The 13,978-nt window shown below is 44.9% G+C and overlaps 1 protein-coding gene across 6 annotated transcripts in view; it reads right to left on the reverse strand.

The window, feature by feature from the left end:
- The window catches only part of LOC139278573 (regulator of DNA class I crossover intermediates 1), an 83,707-nt gene that overhangs the window by 18,684 nt on the left and 51,045 nt on the right, over positions 1 to 13,978 (reverse strand). For 4 of the 6 annotated variants that reach the window (XM_070897492.1, XM_070897495.1, XM_070897497.1 and 1 more), the window contains 3 exons: positions 5,236 to 5,430; positions 3,776 to 3,900; positions 1,577 to 2,106 (listed from right to left, as the gene is read on the reverse strand). In XM_070897492.1, coding sequence (XP_070753593.1) covers positions 1,577 to 2,106; positions 3,776 to 3,900; positions 5,236 to 5,430 — 850 coding nt within the window. Of the gene's footprint in view, positions 1 to 1,576; positions 2,107 to 3,775; positions 3,901 to 5,060; positions 5,156 to 5,235; positions 5,431 to 13,978 lie in introns of all 6 variants that reach the window. The other 2 variants (XM_070897496.1, XM_070897493.1) reach the window with 2 other exon arrangements.

The following is a 13,978-nucleotide window of genomic DNA, read 5'->3' on the forward strand; positions in this document are numbered from 1 at the left end:
AGTAACCAAGAACAATTGATTTAAAAAAATTATCAGTAACAACTTGTATTTATATATCACATTTAACATAGTAAAACATTCCAAAGCACTTCACAAGGAGTGATATAAAACAAAATTTGAAACCGAGCTGCATAAGGAGAAATTAAAGCAGATGGAAGTTAGTTTTAAGGGGCGAGGTAAATCAGGAAAGAAAGGTAGAGCGGCGGAGAGGTTTAGGGTGAAAATTCCAGGGCTTAGGGCCCAGGCAGCTGAAGCCACATCCACCAATGGTTGAACGATTAAAATCAGGGATGCTCAAAAGGCCAGAATTAAAGGAGCGCAGATACCTTGAGGGGATGGGGGAGGCGGGGGGTTGTGGGGCTGGAGGAGATTAGAGATACGGAGGGGCGAGGCAATGGAGAGATTTGAAAACAAGGATGAGAATTTTTAAATCGAGGCATTGCTTAACCAGGAGCCAATGTAGGTCAGCAAGCACATGGGGGATGAGTGAATGGGACTTGGTGCGAGTTCGGACACAGGCAGCCGAGTTTTGGATGGCCACATGTTTACATAGGATAGAACGTGGGAGGCCAGAGGAGTGCGTTTGAATAATCAAGTCTAGAGGTAACAAAGACATGGATGAGGGTTTCAGCAGCCGATGAGCTGAAGCAGGGACGGAGACGGACAATATTGCAGAGATGGGAATAGGCAGTCTTAGTTATGGCATGGATGTGTGATCAAAAGCTCATTTTGGGGTCAAATATGACACCAAGATTGCGAACAGTCTGGTTCAGCCTCAGACAGATGCGAAGGAGAGGGTGGAGTTGATGGCTCGGGCACAGAGTTTGTGGTGGGGACTGAAGACAATGGCTTCGGTCTTCCCAATATTTACTTGGCAGGAAATTTCTGCTTATCCAGTACTGAATGTCGGACAAGCAGTCTGACAATTTAGAGACAGTGGCGGGGTCGAAAGAAGTATTGGTGAGGTAGAGCTGGGTATTTTCAGCATACATGGGAAAACTGACACTATTTTCAGGTGATGTCACTGAGGGGCAACATGTAGATGAGAAATAGGAGGGGGCCAAGGATAGATCCTTGTGGGACACAAGAGTTAATGATGCAGGAGCAGTAAGAGAAGCCATTGCAGGTGATTCTCTGGCTACTATTGGATAGGTAAGAATGAAAGTAGGCGAATGGAAGGGCTGCTATTCCACATTAAAACGTTATTGCCCGTGTGAACTTGAAAGCATTGTTTTGTGCTAATGCCAGTATTTTCTTTTAAAAATTTAATATTTAGAATACTGATTTCTTTGTGTTTCTAGGTCTCTCTATTTTCCCTCTACTGCCCTATTCCTGATTGTTTTCCTTAACATTCATGCACTCTGCATTCTTTATGGACCATGAGCTAAGTTCTGGGTAAAATTTGCAATTGAAAAGCAATGAAATGCATGGGTTCAGGGATTTTCTTATGTTCAACAGCCTAATTGGGTATTCTCTCTGCACTCTTTCCCAAGCACAGGATGCCATGTGGGTTTGAATTCAAAGCAAAGAGATCTTCAAACAAATAGTATGTATAATGGTATTTCACAATACCAACCTGTTCCTCTGTAGTCTAAGGGTCTCCAAGTTTCCCCAAATCCTCTGAAAAAGCTATTGTTTTCCAGAACTTTGGACTCTTCTAAGTTGCTTTCCAGAAACTGCTCATGTGAATTATTTAAATGATCTTTCTCAATTGCTTCTTTAAATAAATTGTTTTTTGATTGTGTGAAAATACTTCCATTTTTTCTGTCTCGAATGACACTTTTCTGATCTACAAGTGAAGTTGTATACATATCACTTTTTTTATAGGGAGTAGTTATTTTAAAACTGGTTTCAGCTGGAGCCGAAGGATTATGCATAAACTTCTCATGAGATATATCGCTGGCTTTTGGTTGACTACTTTCTGAGTTGAAGCACTGAGTCAGAGGTAAATCTCTGTCAAAGAAAGTCATGCTCTGACTTGTGGATGCATGTTGTGTTGTACCTTTCTGAGGTAAAGGAAATGTATCTTGCAAAGCAAAGGAAACATATTCTCCACCAGCGTTTGAATGAAGACCTGAACTCTCCATCAAGGGACTTTGTAACAACCTTAAAGTCAAGAGGTATTAATATGTTAAATGTATTTTCTATGAAAATAATCATTGTCATCCTTTGAAAATTAAAACAAAGCAGGAAACTTTAGAATCTTTTTCCTTTCACAATTATCCTCAAATGTTAACAGTTGCACAGCAAACTTCATCTACATTCCCCAAAAGATCATTAATTTCTATGACAAGGGTTTTTAGCACCAAAATATTAATTCAAACTTATGAATAAAAATTTGTTTAGGTTTGGCAAAAGAACCAAAGGCGAAATGAGAGATTTTTTTGATTACAGAGTTTTTATAATCTGGAATGCATTGCCTGGAAGGTTGGTGGGAGCAGATTCAATGGTAACATTTGAAAGATTATATCAGTCATTGATGGCTTTTTAGAATTGAGACAGTATTGTATCCATTATTCCCAGTTACTGTTCTTACAGGACATAACTTTTTTGTTTAAAGAACATTCCAATTTGGAAAGCATACTATAAAAGACTCCGACACTTCATAAAGCGGTCTAAACCAGTGTCTGTAGGACCTCCTGTTTGATTATTTGCTGCTAGGAAATTAGTGAACCAGATAAAGTGTTGCACTGTACCAGTTTTGCAGGCAAATTACATACAATGTACAGCACAGAAACAGGCCGTTTGGCTCAACTGGTCCATGCCAGTGTTTATGTTCCACATAAACTTCCTCCCACCCCTTTTCATCTAATCCTATCAGCATAAATTTCTATTCCTTTCTCCCTCGTGTTTATCTAGCTTCCCCCTTAAATGTATCTTAGTTATTCACCTCAACTACTCGTTGTGGTTGCGAGTTCCATATTCTAACCACTCTGGGTAAAGAAGTTTCTCCTGAATTCCTTATTGGATTTATTCGTTACTAACTTATATTGATCGCCCTTAGTTTTGGTCTCCTACAAGTTGAAACATCTTCTAGTACAAACTGAAAGTCTACCCTATCAAACCCTTTCACAATCATAAAAATTTCTATCAGATCACCCCTCACCCTAGAGAAAGGAGCCCCAGCCTATTCAATCTTTCCTGATCGGTAAAACCTCTCAGTTCTGGTATAATCCTGTAAATGTTTTTTGCACCCACTCCAGTACTTCTATATCCTTTTTATAATATGGAGAAAAAAACTGTCTACAGACTCCAAGTCTGGTCCAATGAAATGACAATTTTCTCTTTGAATATTAGTTACTTGTAGATCATTGTGATCAGCATTCAGAAGTCAGAGGAGTGGGCCTCTTAGTTGTTTCTGGAAAAGGGCCTGTGTAATCACTCTTAGATCATGCACAGGCTCCAGGAACAGCATTAAAAATGTCAAAACAACTGCAGATTTTGCAGACAACTCAGGGACTGCTTCTTCCTGACTCTGCAACAGGCTACTTGGCTCACTGCAGTTAGTTTCCGGCCTTGATCAGTGCAACTCACTGGTGGAAGCATGCTATTGACCTGGGGACCAAAAGATTGGCCAAGGTCAGGGAGACATCTCCATGATAGACGGAAATCCTGCCCACTGGAGGTACCCCTCAATCAGAAAGCACAGGCCAGTAGGCTTCCCATAGAGATACTGTTGGCTGAAGGCAATATTTAAAATACATTTGGCTTGTTTGCTAAAGCCATTTAAAAATGTAAGTCCGAAGTTTCCTAGCTGATCACAGTTCATACTTACCTGTCATTTGAATGTTTGGGCAAGGTCCTACAATTTGGCACAATCTTTTCATGATCAGTGTGCTCAGCAGTGTGTTCTGTGGGCTCAATCAATGGGGACATTCCACCTTGGATAAGAAAACGTTGCTACAAATTTCAGAAAAAAAGAAAATCAAGATGCAATAAATATTATTTTCTTACTGCCAAAGCATTGCTAATTTTTAAACACAATTTGTACTGTAATGCTGAAAATTTGACTGACCATGATGTGATAAATTTGGTATTTGTGGGCTAGCAATAGAAAAAATGACCATAAAAGCTGCCAGAGTGGTGTATAAAGCCAACTAGTTTATAGTGTCCTGAATGGACCCCTGCCCAGTTGGCCTAAATGTGGCTGCCTCTATGTGATTAACTCTTAATGCCCTCTGAAGTGGCATAACAAGCACTAATTTGTACAAACATACTCAAGGAGTGGGCAGCTAGGGATGAGCAATAATGCAGCCTTGCCAACATCCCGAGAACAAATGAAAGAAAACAGCAAAAAGTCCCATAGTGACTCAGTTCGTAAAGACACTGACCCATGTAGAATCACCCAGATGAGTATGGTCTTGGGTTCAATCCTTGATCTGTGCTCAGTTAGCTGATCTCAGTTGAGATGCTGGTAGGTCACTGCAACTGACCTGTGTGTGCCTGGGCTAGGTTGAGGAAATTGCACACAATTCCCACTCTTGTTAGTTGAGTACTGATACCTGCTGAAAAGTGCCTGTGTGTTTTGGGTGAGGGTAGGATTGGCCTGCATTATGATCCCCTCCACAGTCAAACAGCTTAATACTTACTGGCCTAGATTTTCCAATTGTAATGCCAACAGTAACCTATTTTAAATAAGGTTACCACAGGTGTTACAATCAGAAAATCTAGGCCACTTTCTTGGGTAATGGCTTTTTGAGAAGTAACCCAGCATGAATCATTGCCTCCAGGGGTGGAGATAAAAAAAGTTGTTTATACGGTGTTTACATATTTATTAATGATATTTTACTTCTACATTGAGTGTATTGTCAAGCCCGCATACATTTAGTTGCATGGTACATGAGGAAATTGAAGCAAATTGTTTACTGCAGTTTTAGAGGGTGGGGAGGGCGAGCCGTTAGATTTCCTTGGCTTGGTTACCCCCAATCCAAATTGTAGAATTTTGGGGTTGAATGGTGATCTTCTTCAGTGTCCCACTATCAGGTTCCTTTATAGAATAGTATTGAGCCATTCCAGAGAGTATTTGCACTTAGTGAGTGTCTGCAATGGAGTCCAGATACCTGGCATTTCCCTAGGTATCCAGATTGACACAAATCCTGCACAACTGTTGCAAGTAGTTGTTCTGTTTCATCGTAGTACGGGATGTGCTTTATTGCTGCCAATGAGAATTCATGCAGTAGTGAAATTAAAATGGTTAACACCAAAATAAAAATGTAAATATAACAGTTTTTAAACCTGTAAATGCTCCTGATTGTCATAGGATGAGTCCCAAGCAGTACATAGTTCTGTGCTTAGGTTTTCTTGTAAAGGATAGGTTTTAGCAGAGGTCCATGAATTTGACAATGGATACCCATTGAACCTAGCCATTGAAGAACACGAATTGTCCATAACATTATATTCCGAAGACTCTGATTCCAATTCAGGAGAAAGCTAGGGGTATAATAAAACAAAAAGGCATTCATAATCTCTTTCAAAAACAAATATTCTCAGGAAAGTAAATTACATTTAAGCTAATCTTAAATTAAATTACCAATTAAAATTACAAGATTACACAATGTACATAGGATAATGGATTTTGAGTAGCGAGTTAAAAGAGAGCCGTAGATTTTCCAGTACAGGTGCACTTTATTTCAAATGGATAGAAACAAGTGCAAAATTAAGGGCTGGATTTTTGGCTTTTGCGATTTCGGGGCGCTAATCGTGGTGGAGCGTTTAAATTAGCGTCTGAAAATAGTTTCGGCAAAATTGTAAGTTGGAGGAGCAATGGCGTTAACTCAGGCGTTGCACATCGGACTTTATGCGCCTAAGCCGAAACTCACGGCAGTAAAGAAGTTTAATTGTTGTTCAGTACCCTGCAGCATAACATTGTATATTGTATGGTTTTATTTTGGTGGGGGGAGTTTTTGTAACTTTGTTGCAGTAAAATATATGAATCATCATTTGCCATTGGTGTCTTGTGGATCATTCCAGCGTTCACCGGAGCTGTGCCTTTATCTGCCGTTACAGTGCCCTTACAACTTCAGTGAGAAAATTCAATGGGGGCACTATTAGTTTGCCAGCGTATCATGCTCCATGCTATTGCCAGGTAACGTCAAGCTAGAAGAAGGGCTCTGAGCCATGTCGGCCCATGGATGAGAACAGGCCGAAGACATCCGGGGAGGAGGCCTCACCTCCCACGGGTTTACAGGCACCAACGCTCATATCTCCAGCTCTCGGAGGAGCAGTGTGTGAGGACGCTTCACTTCCGAAAGGAAGTGCCCAGTATTAGCTCCATTCCTCAGTTTCCTCCATTTAGGAGAGCTGGTCCACCACGAGCTGGCGACGTGCGACTCTTGGGCCGGCAGCATTTCCACATTGCCATCCCCGTGGATGGTGTTGCTATCCAATGGGAGTCTCGCTAGGCACCTCTTTGTCGTCCTCGTCCTCCTGAGGTGGGCCTGCAATCCCCACTGGCAATGCTTCGCCCCTCATGATGGCCAAGTTGTGCAACATGCAGCACACCACAATGATTTTGGATACCTGTTGAGGGGAGTATTGAAGGTTGCCTCCAGAGCGGTCCAGATATCGGTCTGCTTGTAGGAGATGGCATCTCCCCGTTAGCACTTCCTTTCAGAAGTTTGCAAGTCGGAGTTTCACACAGCATTATGTGCGCAACCATTGTAGTTAATGTGCCCTGTGATGTAGGATCCTCATCCCTCCATTTAAAAATGCTGCCAATACTGCCTGTTTTTTTCAGGTGTTTCCTGGGGCGGGCATTAAATGAGGCGTTAGGCCCAAAAGTTCCATCCGGGGTGCTAGCGCAGCCTTGCACGACAATTGACGTCAGAACCACGGTCAAAACGGAGGGTGGGGCGGTAAATTTTTGTGCTGGCGCAAAACCATTGCCCAAACTTCCAGCTGGGCGCTAAATCCTGGACGCCCCATTTCAGGCCCAGAAACAGCAGTTACTGCCCCGCCAAGGCCCGAAACAAGGCGCAAAATAGCCGAAAATGTCATGTGCTGGTTTCACACAACTGGGTGTGTGCAGGGAGATCCCCTAGTTCTTGAACTGGTAAGATTCAGGTAAAATGTAAAGGGATGTGGACACTTAAAGGGAGGCAGGAGCAAAGATGCTTATAGTCCTTGGAAAGCCTCAGAAAGCTTTTGCCAAGTAGAGCAGCAAGAAGTGACTGGTAAAAAGGAAGTGAAAAAGGAACTCTCAACAAAAATATATTCCAGTGAGAAGGAACGATTTTAAGAGAAGGGAGAACCATCCGTGGCTAACTAAGGAAATAAAGGATGGTATCAAATTGAAAACAATGGCATACAAAGTGGCCAAGATTAGTGGGAGGCCAGGGGATTGGGAAACTTTAAAAAAACAGCAAAGGACAACTAAAATAATAATGAGAGGGAAGATAGATTGAGAGAGTAAACTAGCAAAAAATATAAAAACAGATCGTAACAGAGTTTCTACAGGTATATAAAAAGGAAGAGAATGGCTAAAGTAAATGTTGAGAATGACGTGAATAGCACGTTTAGTGAGTTGGTCTGACCGCAGGTAAAGGGTACACAGTCAGATAGGGGATGGGTGACCAACAGGAAGAGCAGTGGAAGGAAGGTCCCCTCCGGTCATCCCCCTGCAAAACAGATACACCACTTTGGGTACTGTTGAGGGGGATGACTCATCAGGGGAGGGCAGCAGCAGCCAAGTTCATGGCACCGTGGCTGGCTCTGCTGCACAGGAGGGCAGGAAAAAGAGTGGGAGAGCTATAGTGAAAGGGGATTCAATTGTAAGGGGAATAGATAGGCGTTTCTGCGGCCGCAACCGAGACTCCAGGATGGTATGTTGCCTCCCTGGTGCAAGGGTCAAGGATGTCTTGGAGCGGGTGCAGGACATTCTGAAAAGGGAGGGTGAACAGCCAGTTGTCGTGGTGTATATAGGTACCAACGATATAGGTAAAAAACAGGATAAGGTCCTACGAGATGAATTTAGGGAGCTAGGAGCTAAATTAAAAAGTAGGACCTCAAAAGTAGTAATCTCAGGATTGCTACCAGTGCCACGTGCTAGTCAGAGTAGGAATTGCAGGATAGCTCAGATGAATACATGGCTTGAGCAGTGATGCAGAATGGAGGGATTCACATTCCTGGGACATTTGAACCGGTTCTGAGGGAGGTGGCACCAGTACAAACCGGAGGGTCTGCACCTGGGCAGGACCGGTACCAATGTCTTCGGGGTAGTGTTTGCTAGTGTGCCTATGGAGGAGTTAAACTAACATGGCAGGGGGTTGGGAACCTATGCAGGGAGACAGAGGGAAATAAAATGGAGGCAGAAGCAAAAGATAGAAAGGAGAATAGTGAAAGTGGAGGGCAGAGACACCCAAGGCAAAAAACAAAAAGGGCCACATTACAGCAAAATTCTAAAGGGGCAAAGTGTGTTAAAAAGACAAGCCTGAAGGCTCTGTGCCTCAACGCGAGGAGTATTCGGAATAAGGTGGACGAATTAACTGCGCAGAAAGCAGTTAACAGATATGATGTAATTGGCATCACGGAGACATGGCTCCAGGGGGAACTCAACATCCAGGGGTATTCAACATTGAGGAAGGATAGACAGAGAGGAAAAGGAGGCGGGGTGGCGTTGCTGGTTAAAGAGGAAATTAATGCAATAGTAAGGAGGGACATTAGCCTGGATGATGTGGAATCGGTATGGGCGGAGCTGTGGAATACCAAAGGGCAGAAAATGCTAGTGGGAGTTGTGTACAGACCACCAAACAGTAGTAGTAAGGTTGGGGACAGCATCAAACAAGAAATAAGGGATGCGTGCAATAAAGGTACAGCAGTTATCATGGGCGACTTTAATCTACATATTAATTGAGCTAACCAAACTGGTAGCAATGCGGTGGAGGAGGATTTCCTGGAGTGTATTAGGGATGGTTTTCTCGACCAATATGTCGAGGAGCCAACTAGAGAGCTGACCATCCTAGACTGGGTGATGTGTAATGAGAAGGGACTAATTAGCAATCTTGTTGTGCGAGGCCCCTTGGGGAAGAGTGACCATATATGGTAGAATTCTTTATTAAGATGGAGAGTGACACAGTTAATTCGGAAACTAGGGTCCTGAACTTAAGGAACAGTAACTTTGACGGTATGAGGCGTGAATTGGCTAGAACAGACTGGCAAAGGATACTTAAAGGGTGGACGGTGGATAAGCAATGGCAAACATTTAAAGATCACATGGATGAACTTCAGCAATTGTACATCCCTGTCGGGAGTAAAAATAAAACGGGGAAGGTGGCTCAACTGTGGCTAACAAGATAATTAAGGACAGTGTTAAATCCAAGGAAGAGGCATATAAATTGGCTAGAAAAAGCAACAAACCTGAGGACTGGGAGAAATTTAGAATTCAACAGAGGAGGACAAAGGGTTTAATTAAGAGGGGGGAAATAGAATACAAGAGGAAGCTTGCAGGGAACATAAAAACTGACTGCAAAATCTTCTGTAAATATGTGAAGAGAAAAAGATTAGTGAAGACAAATGTAGCTCCCTTGCAGTCGGATTCAGGTGAATTTACAAAGGGGAACAAAGAAATGGCAGGCCAATTGAACAAATACTTTGGTTCTGTCTTCATGAAGGAAGACACAAATAACCTTCCGGATGTACTAGGGGACAGTGGGTCGAGTGAAAAGGAGGAACTGAAGGATATCCTTATTAGGCGGGAAATTATGTTAGGAAATTGATGGGATTCAAGGCCGATAAATCCCCGGGGCCTGATAGTCTGCATCCCAGAGTACTTAAGGAAGTGGCCCTAGAAATAGTGGATGCATTGGTGATCATTTTACAACAGTCTATCGAGTCTGGATCAGTTCCTATGGACTGGAGAGTAGCTAATGTAACACCACTTTTTTAGAAAGGAGGGAGAGAAAACGGGTAATTATAGACCGGTTAGCTTGACATCAGCAGTGGGGAAAATGTTGGAATCAATCATGAAGGATGAAATAGCAGTGCATTTGGAAAGCAGTGACAGGATCGGTCCAAGTCAGCATTGATTTATGAAAGGGAAATCATGCTTGATGAATCTTCTTGAATTTTTTGAGGATGCAACTAGCAGAGTGGACAAGGAAGAACCAGTGGATGTGGTGTATTTGGACTTTCAAAAGGTTTTTGACAAGGTACCGCACAAGAGATTGGTGTGCAAAATCAAAGCGCATGGTAGTGGGGCTAATGTACTGACGTGGATAGAGAACTGGTTGGCAGACAGGAAGCAGAGAGTCGGGGTAAATGGGTCCTTTTCAGAATGGCAGGTAGTGACGACTGGAGTGCCGCAGGGCTCAGTGCTGGGACCCCAGTTCTTTACAATATACGATTTAGATGCAGGAATTGAGTGTAATATCTCCAAGTTTGCAGATGACACTAAACTGGGTGGCCGTGTGAGATATGAGGAGGATGCTAAGAAGCTGCAGGGTGACTTGGACAGATTAGGTGAGTGGGCAAATGCATGGCAGTTGCAGTATAATGTGGATAAGTGTGAGGTTCTCCATTTTGGGGGCAAAAACACGAAGGCAGATTATCTGAATGGTGGCAGATTAGGAAAAGGGGAGATGCAACGAGACCTGGGTGTCATGGTTTATCAGTCATTGAAAGTTGACATGCAGGTACAGCAGGCGGTGAAGAAGGCAAATGGTATGTTGGCCTTCATAGCTAGGGGATTTGAGTATCGGAGCAGGGAGGTCTTACTGCAGTTGTACAGGGCCTTGGTGAGGCCTCACCTGGAATATTGTGTTCAGTTTTGGTCTCCTAATCTGAGGAAGGATGTTCTTGCTATTGAGGGAGTGCAGCGATGGTTCACCAGACTGATTCCAGGGATGGCTGGACTGACATATGAGGAGAGACTGGATCAACTGGGCCTTTATACATTGGAGTTTAGAAGGATGAGAGGGGATCTCATAGAAACATATAAGATTCTGACGGGACGGGGCAGGTTAGATGTGGGAAGAATGTTCCCGATGTTGGGGAAGTCCAGAACCAGGGGACAGAGTCTTAGGATAAGGGGTAGGCCATTTAGGACTGAGATGAGGAGAAACTTCTTCACTCATAGAGTTGTTAACCTGTGGAATTCCCTGCCGCAGAGAGTTGTTGATGCCAGTTCATTGGATATATTCAAGAGGGAGTTAGATATGGCCCTTACGGCTAAAGGGATCAAGGGGTATGGAGAGAAAGCAGGAAAGGGGTACTGAGGGAATGATCAGCCATGATCTTATTGAATGGCAATGCAGGCTCGAAGGGCCAAATGGCCGACTCCTACACCTATTTTCTATGTTTCTATGTTGGTCCCTTAAGAGGATGAGACTGAGGAATTAATAATGGGGAACAGGGAAATGGCAGAGACTTTGAACAAATATTTTGTATCGGTCTTCATGGTTGAAGATACTAAAAACATCCCAATAGTGGATAATCAAGGGGCTATAGGGAGGGAGGAACTTAAAACAATCACTGTCACTAAAGAAAAAGTACTCGGTAAAATAATGGGACTAAAGGCGGACAAGTCCCCTGGACCTGATGGCATGCATCCTAGGGTTTTAAAAGAAGTGGCTGCAGAGATAGTGGATGCATTGGTAGTAATCTATCAAAATTCCTTGGATTCTGGGGAGGTCCCAGCGGACTGGAAAACTGCAAATGTAACGCCCCATTTCAAAAAGGAGGCAGACAGAAAACTATAGACCTGTTAGTCTAACATCTGTCGTTGGGAAAATGCTGGAGTCCATTATTAAGGAAGCAGTAGCAGGACATTTGGAAAAGCAGAGTCAGCATGTTTTTATGAAAGGGAAATAATTTTTGACAAATTTGCTGGAGTTCTTTGAGGATGTAACGAGCATGGTGGATAAAGGGGAACCAGTGGATGTGATGTATTTAGATTTCCAAAAGGCATTCGATAAGGTGCCACACAAAAGGTTACTGCAGAAGATAAAGGTTCACGGAGTCAGAGGAAATATATTAGCATGGATAGAGAATTGGCTGGCTAACAGAAAGCAGAGCGTCGGGATAAATGGGTCCTTTTCGGGTTGGAAATCGGTGGTTAGTGGTGTGCCACAGGGATCGGTGCTGGGACCACAACTGTTTACAATATACATAGATGACCTGGAAGAGGGGACAGAGTGTAGTGTAACAAAATTTGCAGATGACACAAAGATTAGTGGAAAAGCGGGTTGTGTAGAGGACACAGAGAGGCTGCAAAGAGATTTACATAGGTGAGCGAATGGGCTAAGGTTTGGCAGATGGAATACAATGTCGGAAAATGTGAGGTCATCCACCTTGGAAAAAAAATAGTAAAAGGGAATATTATTTGAATGGGGAGAAATTACAACATGCTGCGGTGCAGAGGGACCTGGGGGTCCTTGTGCATGAAACTCTTTTTGGAGTTCACCTGCAAAAACATAAAACATTAAACGGTGCCACCCGACCTGGGTGACACTCCAGACATTTACAAGGCCCTTTTTTTCCCCCCCTTTTTTTTGTTTTTTTTTGTGTTTTTCTTTTTTTGGTTTTTTTTTGGGCACTAAAATCACAATTTTCCCCAGTGCCCCCTATAAAAGGGAAGGGGGACACTAAAAGCACCGGCAATTAAAACAAATTAAACTTAAAAACGTAAAATCAAATTAAAATTTGGTTGCCAGGCGTGATGATGCACTCCAGTCCCTCCGGTGCCCACCTCTCGCGGAAGGCCGCGAGCGTACCGGTGGACACCGCGTGCTCCATCTCCAAGGACACCCTGGACCGGATGTAAGAGCGGAAGAGAGGCAGGCAGTCAGGTTGAACGACCCCCTCGACCGCCCGCTGCCTGGACCGGCTGATGGCACCCTTGGCCGTGCCCAGGAGCAGTCCTACGAGGAGGTCTTCGGACCTACCCGCTCCCCTCCGCCCAGGGTGCCCAAAGATCAGGAGAGTGGGACTGAAGTGCAGCCAGAATTTCAGGAGCAGCCCCTTCAAATAATAAAACAGGGGCTGCAACCTTGTGCATTCCATAAAAACATGGAACACGGACTCTTCCAGACCGCAGAAATTGCAGGCGGCCTGGGAGTCCGTGAACCGGCTTAAAAATTTGTTGCACGGCACTGCTCCGTGCACCACCCTCCAGGCCAAGTCCCCGATGAATAGTGGGAGGACCCCTGCGTAGAGTGCCCTCCATCGGGGACCCCCGCCTCCTCCGGACGGCAAGATGGTACGCCATGGCGTGTCCGGACGGCCGGCGAGGATGGCAAAGTTGAGGGTGTGCAGGAGCAGCCCGTACAGGAAACCCCTCCGCGCGGAACTGAAAGGCACGGAGGGGATTTCCCCGAGGCGGCTCAAGTTGTGAGGCGCCGGCCCCCGAGGGAGGTTCCGGGGTTTGGCGCCGATGAGGAATTCCGTCCGGACGGGGGTCAGTTCGGACGGGACCTCCCCACGTGCTTGAGCCTCCTCGATGCACCTAACGGAGTCAGGGCCCAGAGCTGTTTTTAGCGACTCGATGGCATCGGCCGCGTGGCGGACGTTGGCAGAATTTAGGCGCCGCGCCACCCGCTCCTCCGCCATCGAGCAGGTCCCTGACCCTGGTCACCTCACCAGCCACAGCCCTCTCTTCCGACCGCCACATAAAACCTCGGCCGTGGAGGTACGGATTCCCGAGCAGCGGTTCCTGCAGGACGGCCGCCACTCCAGCCGGCGGAGAGCTGCGCTTGGTGGAGACTTTGTTCCAGACCCTGATGAGTTCCTTGTAAAAGACAGGCAGCTCCCGGAGGGCGGTCCTGGCACCCCCCAAGTTCACAAACAGGAGCTGCGTGTCATAATTGAGGTCGCGCTGCTGGCGGAAGAAATACCTCGCCAGAGCGCACCACCTAGGAGGGGGCTTGACGTAAAGGTATCTCTGCAGGGTCTGAAGACGGAAAGTCGCGAGCTGGGCGCTGACGCACACCAACGACTGACCGCCCTCCTCAAGCGGGAGACTCAAGACCGCGGCAGAGACCCAGTG

Source organism: Pristiophorus japonicus, chromosome 13, assembly GCF_044704955.1.
Source record: "Pristiophorus japonicus isolate sPriJap1 chromosome 13, sPriJap1.hap1, whole genome shotgun sequence".
NCBI lineage: Eukaryota > Metazoa > Chordata > Chondrichthyes > Pristiophoridae > Pristiophorus > Pristiophorus japonicus.